The sequence below is a fragment of the Schistocerca americana genome, chromosome 9 (genome assembly GCF_021461395.2).
Source record: "Schistocerca americana isolate TAMUIC-IGC-003095 chromosome 9, iqSchAmer2.1, whole genome shotgun sequence".
Lineage (NCBI taxonomy): Eukaryota > Metazoa > Arthropoda > Insecta > Orthoptera > Acrididae > Schistocerca > Schistocerca americana.
In genome coordinates this window covers 70,143,922-70,157,998 of record NC_060127.1, presented here as the reverse complement: position 1 = coordinate 70,157,998, position 14,077 = coordinate 70,143,922, and the positions used below count along the sequence as shown (strand labels likewise).

The window sequence follows — 14,077 nt, the reverse complement described above, 5'->3', positions numbered from 1 at the left end:
TGCAAAGTATTACTGTTCGTTTTTGGAGCATCACCTGGGACCAGCTTTGCGAAAGAAGCGGTGACACTTTCTGCGCAACCCACCCATCAGATTGCACGACAATGCGCGGGCGCATACAGCGCAAGCTGTGGCTGCTCTGTTCGGTCGATGCGACTAGAAAGTACTGTACCATCCACCATACTCCCAGAACTTCAGTTCTTGTAGCTTTGATTTGATTCCGAAGATGAAGGAACCACTTCGTGGCATTCGCTTCAGAACTGTTCCAGAGATTCGACAGGCAGTAGACGGCTCCATTCGCACCATCAACAGAACAGGCTCTGCTAACGGTATACTACGACTTCCACATCGCCGGCAACGTGTTCTACACAACGCTGGTGACTAATTTGAAGGACAAATGGCTCTGAGCACTATGGGACTTAACTTCTGAGCTGACCAGTACCCTAGAACGTAGAACTACTTGAACCTAACTAACCTAGGGACATCACACACACCCATGCCCGAGGCAAGATTCGAACCTGCGACCGTAGTGGTCGCGCGGCTCCAGACTGTAGCGCCTAGAACCGCCCGGCCACACCGGCCGGCTTTGAAGGAGAGTAACAGGTGCAAACATGTAACTCTTTTGTATCGGTTGTGAATAAATAGTTGCCACTATTTAAGTTCGAACCCTCGTTTATAGTGTTTTAATCTCTCTTTCCACAAGCACTGTTGCTCTTCGCCCATATCTGTAAATTCCGTCAAAAAGGCGTTGGTCCAGTAACGGAAGCGTGACATGATCGTATCGCGTACTGTAGGTTGCTGGTAAGAATCTGCGGAAGAGGACGCAACTACCTCGTCACGTGCTGTAGGAAACTGAGAGAAGAATGAGTGAGACAGCTCATACACGGCAGCACGCGTGACAACGCCACGCTCCCCGCGTGTTCGTCTCAGCGCGCTAGCGGTCAGAGCTGCGGTGCGCTTGTGACCGCCGGCTGAAACCGCGCTCCCGCGTGCTTACTGAGATTGCATTCACACGGGCAGTCTTGCGCGCGGATTTGTGTGGCCCGTCTTAAATCACGCGGTTGGGAGTGGCCTTGTTAGGGCCTCTATTGTCCCGCCGTCGCCCCGAGAAAAAAAAAAAAACTGTAACTAAAGGTGCACAATCTCCCCAAGGATAGATACCCACTTGTGTTGATCCATTGTGGCTTCCAGAATGGAGATCACCCATGGAACGCTACGGAAACATTTTCCAGACCATAACGCACCATCGTGTAGCATGTACACTCCTGACGATCGTGGCTGGGTGACGGCTTTCAGCGTTTCACGCCGGATACACTAGTGGCCATCTGTCCGATGGAGGATAAAACATGACTCATCTGAGAAGGCCACCTGTCGGAATTCAGGGAACGTCCAGTTGCAGTAGTGGCGTAGCGCGAATTCCATACTTCGTCTCCGATGAACAGCAGTCAGCTAGGATGCATGAACCACTTTCCGAGAATAGTGGCGAACGTTCGACGGATAGAGTTCCCTTTCACCTGCCTATCTAATTTGATATTTTGAGTCCATGTATCCTCAAACTGAGACAGTAATGGGGGAAAGAAATACAGTAGAAGAAGAATGGGTAGCTTTGAGGAATGAAATAATAATTCCAATCCCAAAGAAAGCAGGTCTTGACAGATAGGAAAATTACCGAACTATCAGTTTAATAAGTCACAGCTGCAAAATACTAACGCGAATTCTTTACAAACGAATGGAAAAACGGGTAGAAGCCGACCCTATGACTTATCTTAAACGAAAGATTAAGGAAACGCAAACCTACGTTTGTAGCATTTGTAGACTTAGAGAAAGCTTTTCACAATGTTGACTGGAATACTCTCTTTCAAATTCTGAAGGCGGCAGGGATAAAATGCAGGGAGCGAAAGGCTATTAACAATTTGTACAGGAACCAAATGGCAGTTATAAGAGTCGAGGAACATGAAAGGCAAGCAGTGGTTGGGAAGGGAGTGAGACAGGGTTGTAGCCTCTCCCCGATGCTATTCAATCTGTATGTTGAGCAAGCAGTAAAGGAAACGAAAGAAAAGTTCGGAGTAGGTATTAAAATCCATGGAGAAGAAATAAAAACTTTGAGGTTCGCCGATGACATTCTAATTCTGTCAGAGAAATCAAAGCACTAGGAAGAACAGTTGAACGAAATGGACAGTGTCTTGAAAGGAGGATATAAGATGAACATCAACAAAAGCAAAACGAGAATAATGGAATGTAGTCGAATTAAGTCGGGTGATGCTGCGGGAATTAGATTAGGAAATGGGACACTTAAAGTAGTAAAGGAGTTTGGGGAGCAAAATAACTGATGATGGTCGAAGTAGAGAGGATATAAAATGTAGAGTGGCAATGGCAAGGAAAGCGTTTCTGAAGAAGAGAAATTTGTTAGCATCGAGTATTGATTTAATTGTCAGGAAGTCGTTTCTGAAATTATTTGTATGGAAGTGAAACATGGACGATAAATAGTTTAGACGAGATGAGAATAGAAGCTTTCGAAATGTGGTGCTACAGAAGAATGCTGAAGATTAGATGGGTAGATCACATAAGTAATGAGGAGGTATTGAATAGAACTAGGGAGTAGAGGAATTTGTGGCACAACTTGACTAGAAGAAGGGATCGGTTGGTAGGACATGTTCTGAGGCATCAAGGGATCACCAATTTAGTACTGGAGGGCAGCTTGGAGGGTAAAAATCGTAGAGGGAGACCAAGAGATGAATACACGAAGCAGATTCAGAAGGATGTAGGCTGCAGTAGGTACTGGGAGATGAAGAGGTTTGCACAGGATAGAGTAGCATGGAGAGCTGCATCAAACCAGTCTCAGGACTGAAGACCACAACAACAACAACAACAATCCTCAAACTGAAAGAGTCATCATTTTAAACTTTTGTTCGAATTCTAGGTTTATTACAGGAAATAATAGGAGCAAAAAGCTGGAAATGGACTATATCAGAAACAGGTTAATTTGAACGGTTTTGACAGTCAGATTAAACTGTAGTGGAAAAAAACGATATAACCGAAAACCTGTTGTTATAGAGGTAACCGCCAGTGCTACAGTAGTCATTACAATTTGAGCAGTACGATTTCTTAGCCAACAAGTAAATTAAATACGTTTTCTGACAAAAAGGTGAAACATCCAGAGTGGGAGAAGCAAACGAAATGTAAGTTTACTGTCTGAGAGGATATGTGACGTTATTTCAGTGATTACAAAATGGAGTCACATTTACAAAGAACTTGGTGGCAGTGTGGTACCTCTTAACACTATTACGTTACACTGCCTTTGGCTTGAATGCATGCACTCATTAGGAGGGAAGACTCTCATAAAACACTTGTACCTTCTCCTAAGGCAGGCCAGGCCACAACTGATATTTCTTCTTGTTGTTATTTCACACCTCATATGGGCTGGGGCGGGGAGGGTCGAGGGGAGAGGTGCTGTCAGCGTTACAATGCTTCGCTCTTAAGCGAAGAGCATTCATAAAGATACCTCCGGGGTTTCATTAAAGACCGTACTAACAATCCTCCTCTACCAAACAATATCGCCGACCTGAAAACTCTGCCGTTGGACAAGATACGGCGATTTCTGTAACGAGTGTGGGAAGAAATTAGTTACCGGTGTTATGTTTGCCGGGCCACAAATAGTAATCACATCGAAACAAAATAACACTTGACACTTTTATGTGAAGCTTGAGGTAGTCTGCTACAAAATGACACATCTACCCAGTCTGCAAGTTATCTAAATAAATTTCTATATCTTTCCAGAGCTGTAAAGTCCTTCTTGACTCACTCCGTATTATAAACATACACCCACGAACAAATAGGACAGCTGTTCTGTTCATAGTTACAACAACTTCATTTATCGGATGCGTTTCAAATGGTTCAAATGGTTCTGAGCACTATGGGACTTAACATTTGTGGTCATCAGTCTCCTAGAACTTAGAACTACTTAAACCTAACCAACCTAAGGACATCACACACATCCATACCCGAGGCAGGATTCGAACCTGCGACCGTAGTAGTCGCGCGGTTCCGGACTGAGCGCCTGAACCGCTAGACCACCGCGGCCGGCGGATACGTTTCACCTTGAGGTCAACTACACTACTGGCCATTAAAATTGCTACACCAAGAATAAATGCAGATGATAAACGGGTATTCATTGGACAAATACATTATACTAGAACTGACATGTGACTACATTTTCAGCCAATTTGGGTGCATAGATCCTGAGAAGTCAGTACCGAGAACAACCACCTCTGGCCGTCATAACGGCCTTGATACGCCTGGGCATTGAGTCAAACAGAGCTTGGATGGCATACACAGGTACAGCTGCCCATGAAGCTTCAACACGATACCACAGTTCATCAAGAGTAGTGACTGGCGTATTGTGACGAGCCAGTTGCTCGGCCACCATTGACCAGGCGTTTTCAATTGGTGAGAGATCTGGAGAATGTGCTGGCCAGGGCAGCAGTCGAACATTTTCTGTATCCAGAAAGGCCTGTACAGGAGCTGCAACATGCTGTCGTGCATTATCCTGCTGAAATGTAGGGTTTCGCAAGGGATCGAATGAAGGGTAGAGCCACGGGTCGTAACATATCTGAAATGTAACGTCCACTGTTCAAAGTGCCGTCATTGCGAACAAGAGGTGACCGAGACGTGTAACCAATGGCACCCCATACCATCACGCCGGGACATACGTCAGTATGGCGATGACGAATACGAGTCTGTAGCACGTCGTCTTCGTGGTGTAGCAATTCTAATGGTCAGTAGTGTATAAAGACGATGATAGAAAGAATATGAGGAGTGCTTACATTTCAAGTGAAAAAGATTAATGACAGACAGCTAAAAGGACGAAAAATATATACATTTTAAAAAACACAATTGCGATGAGGTGATATTCATCTGTGAAAAAAGCACTGGAGAATGGCATTTAACATCTGAAGGACTTACACAGGGTGAGAAGTATTGTGTAGGAGACATTGTTCTATAGAGATTGAGGCATGTGGATAAAGAGATATGGGTCTGTTAGGAGGGGAAAATATGGAGATGATAGGTAGGAGGGTAAGTGGATAGTGGGAATATAGACAGTGGAAAGAACATGGGATGAGGAAGTGTAATGGTTTATGGGGAGTGTACTGACACAAGAAAGAAGGGATAGGGGAGGATGGAGAGAGAAAAGGAGAGGAGCTCTGATGTGGAGTGGGATAGGTGGGAAAAGGTTAAAGCTGGTAGCAGAGATAAATATCAGGGTAGATCTCATTCTCTAGGAGACGGTGTTGGTTGAAGTTTTGTTGAGATAGGATATGGACTGTGTGTAGATGTAGGGCTGGAGTAATGTTTTTATGATGGTGCAGCAGTAAGCCAGAGTTGGTGATCAGAGGCAAGACAGTGAGGTTAAACACTGGGGCTAATGGATTATTTAGTGATAGTGTAGGAAATGTTGAGTTGTTTGATGTGGGTGAGGAAGGGTGGGAATTTGATAAGATGGTACGGTATCTGCGTGAGGAAACGTAAACGGATGCAGAAAGTGAAACAGAATGCATGGCACTCAAGGATCTGGAGGGACATTGGTGGGGCAGATATCCAGGCAACATTTGCCTAGCAGAGGATGAGTCAGATCAGGATTTCATAGGTGCGGTGAATATTGAGGGGTGTCATCTCCAAGTTGGCCCAATTGGTAGTTTTAGCAGTTTTGGCCTCTTGTAGGCTTTCTGTTGATTGGTTAGTAGGTGAGGTTTGTGCCCACATTTTTTGCGACTGGTCATTTATGTCCTGCATACTGGTACTGGGACAGGGTTGACGACAGAGCTAGTGCCACCCATACCTACAGGGTGACACAGACTACTGCAAGCAATCCACTACATTTTCTCAGACGGCAGTCACACATGTGAAGGGTTTACTATTTGTATGGTGCATAATAAACTGGCCCTACATTGTAGTGGTCAGACTTTCTCAGTCAGAAAGTCTTCCCTCAGATTCCCATGCAGTCCGACAGTGGTCACCTTTCACACCTTAAAACTACAAAAATCTGAATATTGCACGATCCGATCAGCCAGCCAAATGGGGACCCACAATAAAGCACGTTTCAGATTCCATCAGGTGCTGATGATGGTGGTTCAAACTAATATGCAACATCTCTGTGTCCTTCACAGTAATCATTCCAAACTTCACACCGTTCAAGTCCCTTACACGCTGAAGAGCCAAAGAAACTGGTACACCTGACTAATACCGTTTAGGGCCCCTGCGATCATCGAGGTGGTGCGTACACGTACGAATTTACAGCGATAGTCAATCATGCCTCCTACGTGCTTCGCTCTTTTTACTGGGCAGTGTAGGCGCTGTGTGGAGAGGTAGCTGTTATGCGTGGATGTGTGAGTGGCCCACGGATATATGTTATCGATGTTCAGCTTACCTCATACACGACCTCGTGAGCTCCCCCACAGTAGATGAAGAGCTCGAGCGATGGCCCCGGCAACCATCCGGCGCACTTCAGGTTGGTGCTCAGGTCCTGATTCTGTCAACAGAGGAGAACTGGTGTAAGCTACACAGGACGGCGCTATAGGTATTTGCCCCTTACTGTCTACCATACACTAAAATCCGTTCATCATAAGAATAAACCTGATGTAAACAACCTCAAACGCGATGGTTGGTCAGAAGCTGTAGAACATGTACACTGGTGTCGTTACGCTCTTGGAAGTAGGTCCTACTTATTGTGCAGTTGTGGTCTTCAGTACAGAGACTGGTTTGATGCAGCTCTCCGTGCTACTCTATCCTGTGCAAGCTTCTTCAGCTCCCAGTACCTACTGCAACCTACATCCTTCTGAATCTGTTTAGAGTATTCATCTCTTGGTCTCCCTCTACGATTTTAACCCTCCACGCTGCCCTCCAATACTACATTGGTAATCCCTTGATGCCTCAGAATGTGCCCTACCAACCGATCCCTTCTTCTAGTCAAGTTGTGCCACAAATTTCTCTTCTCTCCAGTTCTGTTCGATACCTCCTCATTAGTTATGTGATCTACCCATCTAATCTTCAGCATTCTTCTGTAGCACCACATTTCAAAAGATTCTATTCTCTTCTTGTCTAAACTATTAATCGTCCACGTTTCACTTCCATACATGGCTACACTCCATACAAATATTTTCCACTCCATACAAATACTTTCAGAAACGACTTCCTGACACTTAAATCTATACTCGGTGTTAACAAATTTCTCTTCTTCAGGAACACTTTCCTTGCCATTGCCAGTCTACATTTTATATCCTCACTACCTCGACCATCATCAGTTACCTTGCTCACCAAATAGCAAAACTCATTTACTACTTTAAGCGTCTCATTTCCGAATCTAATTCCCGCAGCATTACCCGATTTAATTCGACTTCATTCCATTATCCTCGTTTTGCTTTTGTTGATGTTCATCTTATATCCTCCTTTCAAGACACTGTCCATTCCGTTCCACTGCTCTTCCAGGTCCTTTGCTGTCTTTGACAGAATTACAATGTCATCGGCGAACGTCAAAGTTTTTATTTCTTCAGGTACTACTTATGTATTAGATATCTTGTCACTAATTTGTGTTAAACTACTACTTATGTATCAGATATCTTGTCACTAAGTTTTGCTAAATGATACTTTAAGATATTCAAATGTATTAACAGCCATCAACGTTTTCCTTAATCACGCTTTAGCTACGTAGTTTTTATTTCAAAAATCGTGTACAGTCACAGCCTCTGCAGCGTTGTGCTCTGATTGTCGCGCAAATAATGAGTAGTATAAAAATGCCTGAGGCTGCTTTCTGTTCCGCAGTGAAACACGCACGCGGAACAGGATTAAAAAGTGGCTGTTCTTAATGTTTTTCACAAATTTATGGGGCTAATCGGCTTTGAAGTTTTTCCATTATTGTACATGATACAGTTGAAAAACAAACTTACATTGAACGTGTAGCACAGTCGGTTGGTTCAAATCTCTCCTGTATCTATTTTTTCGTCCAATTTGAACATCTCGTAATTATAAAACTCATCATCATTTTTTATGAATAATGCATGTCTGCTTGTTTATAATTACATATTGCACGCGACATTCCTGTTTCCATCTCAAATAAAAGCTCTTAATCATCGATGTTTTATGAAAGTTTGTTCATAAAAGTTGTTTATATTAAGAAAACATAACAATTTAATTTTTAAGGCAAAAATGAAAAATCAAATCCCCTTTACGTGGACTATGTCCATCGTTTTATATCACAATTTAGATAAGTATAGTAGAAACATGAAAAACAATCATTTCGCTGCATCCAGCACATCATACAAATGTTGTATTTTTACATTTGCTACTGTACCATTGCAATATGAACCCAACAGAACTGATCTGGAGCCAGGCTGCGGGATTTGGCCCGAGAAGTAACAAGACTGTTAAGCTGCCAGACGTACTGGAAATAACGCACGCAGCTTTCTCACACGTCACTGCCGAACACTGGCGGGATACAGAAGGGCTCGTATAGAAAAAGAGAAAAGGCTGTGCCTGGTTGGCTTCGTGGATTCTGTTGTTGATAGGATCTTTATCAACGCAGCAGGTGACACTTCCAGAACTGAAATGTATTTCTCGGATTCGGATAAGGAAGGAACTAAGAGATTACCAGACGACTTACGGTTAGTAATACCTTCAGTGGCTTCAATATATAAACTATACGGTGGAATCCTTCAATACTCTATTACGCTACACACAGATTATGCAAAAAGATTATCCTGTGGTTAAGTCAGGAATTTTCATCACTCCTGCTTTTAATTACAATACTGTGGTGTCACCGCCAGACACCACACTTGCTAGGTGGTAGCCTTTAAATCGGCCGCGGTCCGTTAGTATACGTCGGACCCGCGTGTCGCCACTATCGGTGATTGCAGACCGAGCGCCGCCACACGGCAGGTCTAGAGAGACTTCCTAGCACTCGCCCCAGTTGTACAGCCGACTTTGCTAGCGATGGTTCACTGACAAAATACACTCTCATTTGCCGAGACGATAGTTAGCATAGCCTTCAGCTACGTCATTTGCTACGACCTAGCAAAGCGCCATTACCAGTTACTATTGATGCTGTAAAACATGTACCGTCAAGAGCGATGTTCACCATTTACGGATTAAAGTTAAGTATTCCAGCAGCTACGTACGTTTTTTGTTAGTCTCATTTCCTTGACCTGTTCCAGACCTCACGCCAGCCTGCGTGAGCTAAAACGCGTGCCTTTCGGCTTCCTCTCATGGTGGGTTGGCTGTCTTGCCAATCCACAACAAATAGAACGTTAGATAAAAACGATAACGTGTCGCGGTTTTCATCTATTCCTCTAAGGAGCGTATTGTGGGAGATTTGCAGTTTACTATTTCACTCTGCTTAAAAATTAAATGACATTCGAAGCTGTATTGCCCCTCTGCTCGTCTCTTTTTACATGTAATCTGCAGCTGGCCACGTCACTGCAGGCTAGCTGTACCAGCTGACCGGCCAGTGTTGTCCAAGTTAAATGGGCCGGTAAAGTTATTGTCCCGTATTATTGCAAAGTCGATGTGCGCATAACGCACAGCACAAAACGTACTCTAATTATCGTACTTGACAGTACTCGAGACAGCTTGGCTGAAGTCGCACGTGAAGCGGAAATCCAAAGAGGTGCCAGTAAACGAGGAAGGATACATAGTGAAATGTTTACATCAGGTTTATTCTTATGATGAACGGATTGGTTCAAATGGCTGTGAGCACTATGCGACTTAACTTCTGAGGTCATCAGTCCCCTAGAACTTAGAACTACTTAAACCTAACTAACCGAAGGACATCACACACATCCATGCCCGAGGCAGGATTCGAACCTGCGACCGTAGCAGTCCCGCGGTTCCGGACTGCAGCGCCTAGAACCGCAAGACCACCGCGGTCGGCTCCAAATTTGTTCATTTAATACATTGCGCATTAAAGCTATTAATCTGTGATGTAAAACATGCGGGACTGTGTAATTTAGTAGTAACATCGGAGTGACTACTATTTGTATCACCCAACCAGATGCCAGATGCCGATACCTTCTTCATCATGTCGGTGGGAGGGCGCGAATCCGTCGTCTTCCAGGGGAACAGCTACTTAACGCGCGTACTGCGAGACGAAGACAAGGCTAGCGGCGGCTCCTTTAGGCTCTGGGAACATTCATGTTGGCGTCCATGGGTCCAGTAGAGCTCATCCAAGGCACGATGACGGCCAAGGAGCATCGTACACTGTTTGCAGACTACGTACACTCGTTCATGAGGATGATGTTTCCTGAAGCAGCGACATTTTTCAGCTGGGTAATGGGTCGCGTCAGATGGCTGGAGTGTGATGGTTCGTCGAACACAGTGGGGAGTTTCAGTTGATGCGCTGCTCCCCCATCTCGACAGATCTGCATCCAATCAAACACATCTGCGATGTGATTGAACGTGGCGACAGTCCTCATCCCCTACCCCCGGAATTTCCGGTAATTAAGTGGCTTCTGTGTGCAGATGTGGTTCCAACTCCCTCCAGCGAACTACCAAAGCCTCATTGCTTCCTGTCAAGAAGCGTCGCCGCTGTTATCCGTGCCATAGGTTGACATACCAGCTATTGGATTGGTGGGCATAACACTCTGGCTGATAAGTGTGAATACAAATGTGTATACCTATTAGCTCCGTAGATGATGAAGAAACTCAAACAATGTTAGACGAGAAGAAATTATCCAGACATTTAAGGGAAACGGTTCAAATGGCTCTGAGCAGTATGGGAGTTAAGATCTGAGGTCATAAGTCCCCTAAAACTTAGAACTACTTAAACCCAACTCACCTAAGGACATCACACACATCCATGCCCGAGGCAGGATTCGAACCTGCGACCGTAGCAGTGGCGCGGTTCCGGACTGAAGCACCTAGAACCGCTAGGCCACAGCAGCCGGCCATTTAAGGAAGATGAGAATTTAATTATTACAGGATGCTGTAGCTCGACATTATGAAAGGAAACAGAAAGAAAAATAGTAGGAGAACAGTGATTGGGGGAAACGAATGAAAGGCGAAGCCGCCTTGTAGAGTTTGCCACAGAGCATAATTTAATCACGTCTAACATTGTGTTTAAAAAACATGATCGAAAGTTAGATACGTGGAAGAAACCTGGAGAACGCAAGGTTTCACATAGATTATTTCATGGAAAGAGAGAGATTTGAAAGTCATGCATTTCGCAGGTACTGATATGAAGTCTTACCCTATTTTACTCGTTGTGAGCTGCAGATTAAAACTGAAGAAATTGCGGAAAAGTAGAAAATCAGGGATATGAGGCCTGTAAAAAATAAAGGAAGACCATCTGCGCCATCAGTTCGTGGACTCCGTGCGCACTGAAGTTGGTTGTTCAAACTATTCCACTCCCGTGCCAGTACTTCCTCATATCTTAAACATTCACTCACTAAAGGTTAATTGGAGAAAATCGCACCTATACAGCATTTTATTAACCAATGTACAGGAAAATTTGTACATTATTGCGATTCATTTAACAGGCTACTAACAAAATTTAATAATGCTGATGGCAACCTCAGACTTTCAAATCTATGTTGAGAAGTGGTAGGTACGGAACGCTTGAGATATATTTTCGTGTTTTGGTTTTTAATCAACTTTTATGAATAAAGTGCTTAGTGAATTGCTCCATAATTGAGAAGGTTCAATTCAAAATCTCTCAAAAACATGACTGCATTTCAAATCAACTTCATTTGAATATTGCTCAGGTTAACAGTATAAGGCTTTCGTTTTGTTCCAAACACTCAGTTGGTGTAGGAGAGTGATGTATTTAAATACAGCCGCAAAATAACTAGAAAACACTCCCTCCAAGGAGGAGTACGTTTGATGATATCTATTTGGAGCAAATGTAGTAATACATTTCTCAGAGATGTAAATTTTATGTATTGAAATCTGATTACAGAAGATGATTTAATTATGACATTGTACTAGATTATATAAAAACATCTGAAAGCCAATAGTTTTAGGGAGTTACTATAATTTCATCATAATATTCCGGAATAGCAGCAAAAGTGAAACAACAAGAAACAGTAATAATCTTAAGGCATTTTAAGAACGAAAACGTGGTCCAACCAGTCTGTAATCTGTTTGTTCTCCGTTCTACCAGCTAATTTCGATTTGCTTGGACCATGTCTCCGATGTTAAAATATATTGAAGTTGTGGAGCCGCACAAGAACAAAATTCTAAAAAAAAATGTATTTTAGGTTTGTTATGCTCACTACAAAAAAAAAAAAAAAAAAAAAAACCAGAAGCACGCTGATAACTGCATATGATTAACAATTGTATGCCAGATTAATTTAAGAAGTTTACAGAGGAGAGATCGGATGATCGTCTGAGGTGCGGGCCTGCTCACATTTGCGGCCTGGAACAACACGACACAAACTGCCAACGTCCCAGCGACGAACTGCATCATGGCGAACGGACTCATCACGTCGTCCAGGACCCTGACGAACCTGCAAAGTGAAGCTTTGTGTACACAACGAGTACAGAATAAAAGCTAGCTGAAGCATGCCACTACAACAGCAATGTGGACGCGTAAATAACTAACGACACCAGTCAGTGAATCAGTTTCCACCGGACTGGCATTTCTTCAGTACTAATTTCACATCACTCTTCTCTTACTCTGTTGTCTAAATCATCTCCTCCTTGTACAGATCCGCAAATTCTTTACGTGTGTCTGTATTCTGATATACACGGCTGAGCCAAAACGTTACGTTCACCTTATTGATACACTCCTGGAAATTGAAATAAGAACACCGTGAATTCATTGTCCCAGCAAGGGGAAACTTTATTGACACATTCCTGGGGTCAGATACATCACATGATCACACTGACAGAACCACAGGCACATAGACACAGGCAACAGAGCATGCACAATGTCGGCACTAGTACAGTGTATATCCACCTTTCGCAGCAATGCAGGCTGCTATTCTCCCATGGAGACGATCGTAGAGATGCTGGATGTAGTCCTGTGGAACGGCTTGCCATGCCATTTCCACCTGGCGCCTCAGTTGGACCAGCGTTCGTGCTGGACGTGCAGACCGCGTGAGACGACGCTTCATCCAGTCCCAAACATGCTCAATGGGGGACAGATCCGGAGATCTTGCTGGCCAGGGTAGTTGACTTACACCTTCTAGAGCACGTTGGGTGGCACGGGATACATGCGGACGTGCATTGTCCTGTTGGAACAGCAAGTTCCCTTGCCGGTCTAGGAATGGTAGAACGATGGGTTCGATGACGGTTTGGATGTACCGTGCACTATTCAGTGTCCCCTCGACGATCACCAGTGGTGTACGGCCAGTGTAGGAGATCGCTCCCCACACCATGATGCCGGGTGTTGGCCCTGTGTGCCTCGGTCGTATGCAGTCCTGATTGTGGCGCTCACCTGCACGGCGCCAAACACGCATACAACCATCATTGGCACCAAGGCAGAAGCGACTCTCATCGCTGAAGACGACACGTCTCCATTCGTCCCTCCATTCACGCCTGTCGCGACACCACTGGAGGCGGGCTGCACGATGTTGGGGCGTGAGCGGAAGACGGCCGAACGGTGTGCGGGACCGTAGCCCAGATTCATGGAGACGGTTGCGAATGGTCCTCGCCGATACCCCAGGAGCAACAGTGTCCCTAATTTGCTGGAAAGTGGCGGTGCGGTCCCCTACGGCACTGCGTAGGATCCTACGGTCTTGGCGTGCATCCGTGCGTCGCTGCGGTCCGGTCCCAGGTCGACGGGCACGTGCACCTTCCGCCGACCATTGGCGACAACATCGATGTACTGTGGAGACCTCACGCCCCACGTGTTGAGCAATTCGGTGGTACGTCCACCCGGCCTCCCGCATGCCCACTATACGCCCTCGCTCAAAGTCCGTCAACTGCACATACGGTTCACGTCCACGCTGTCGCGGCATGCTACCAGTGTTAAAGACTGCGATGGAGCTCCGTATGCCACGGCAAACTGGCTGACACTGACGACGGCGGTGCACAAATGCTGCGGAGCTAGCGCCATTCGACGGCCAACACCGCGGTTCCTGGTGTGTCCGCT

General features: G+C 44.9%; 1 protein-coding gene across 1 annotated transcript in view; it reads right to left on the bottom strand.

Annotated features, from left to right (window-relative positions):
* LOC124550656 (odorant receptor Or2-like) overlaps positions 1 to 14,077 on the bottom strand; it is an 83,242-nt gene that overhangs the window by 59,173 nt on the left and 9,992 nt on the right. Inside the window, exons 2-3 of the mRNA XM_047125380.1 lie at positions 12,389 to 12,488; positions 6,422 to 6,523 (exon numbers count right to left, since the gene is read on the bottom strand). Of these exons, the coding sequence (XP_046981336.1) occupies positions 6,422 to 6,523; positions 12,389 to 12,488 (202 nt within the window). The remainder of the gene's footprint in view (positions 1 to 6,421; positions 6,524 to 12,388; positions 12,489 to 14,077) is intronic.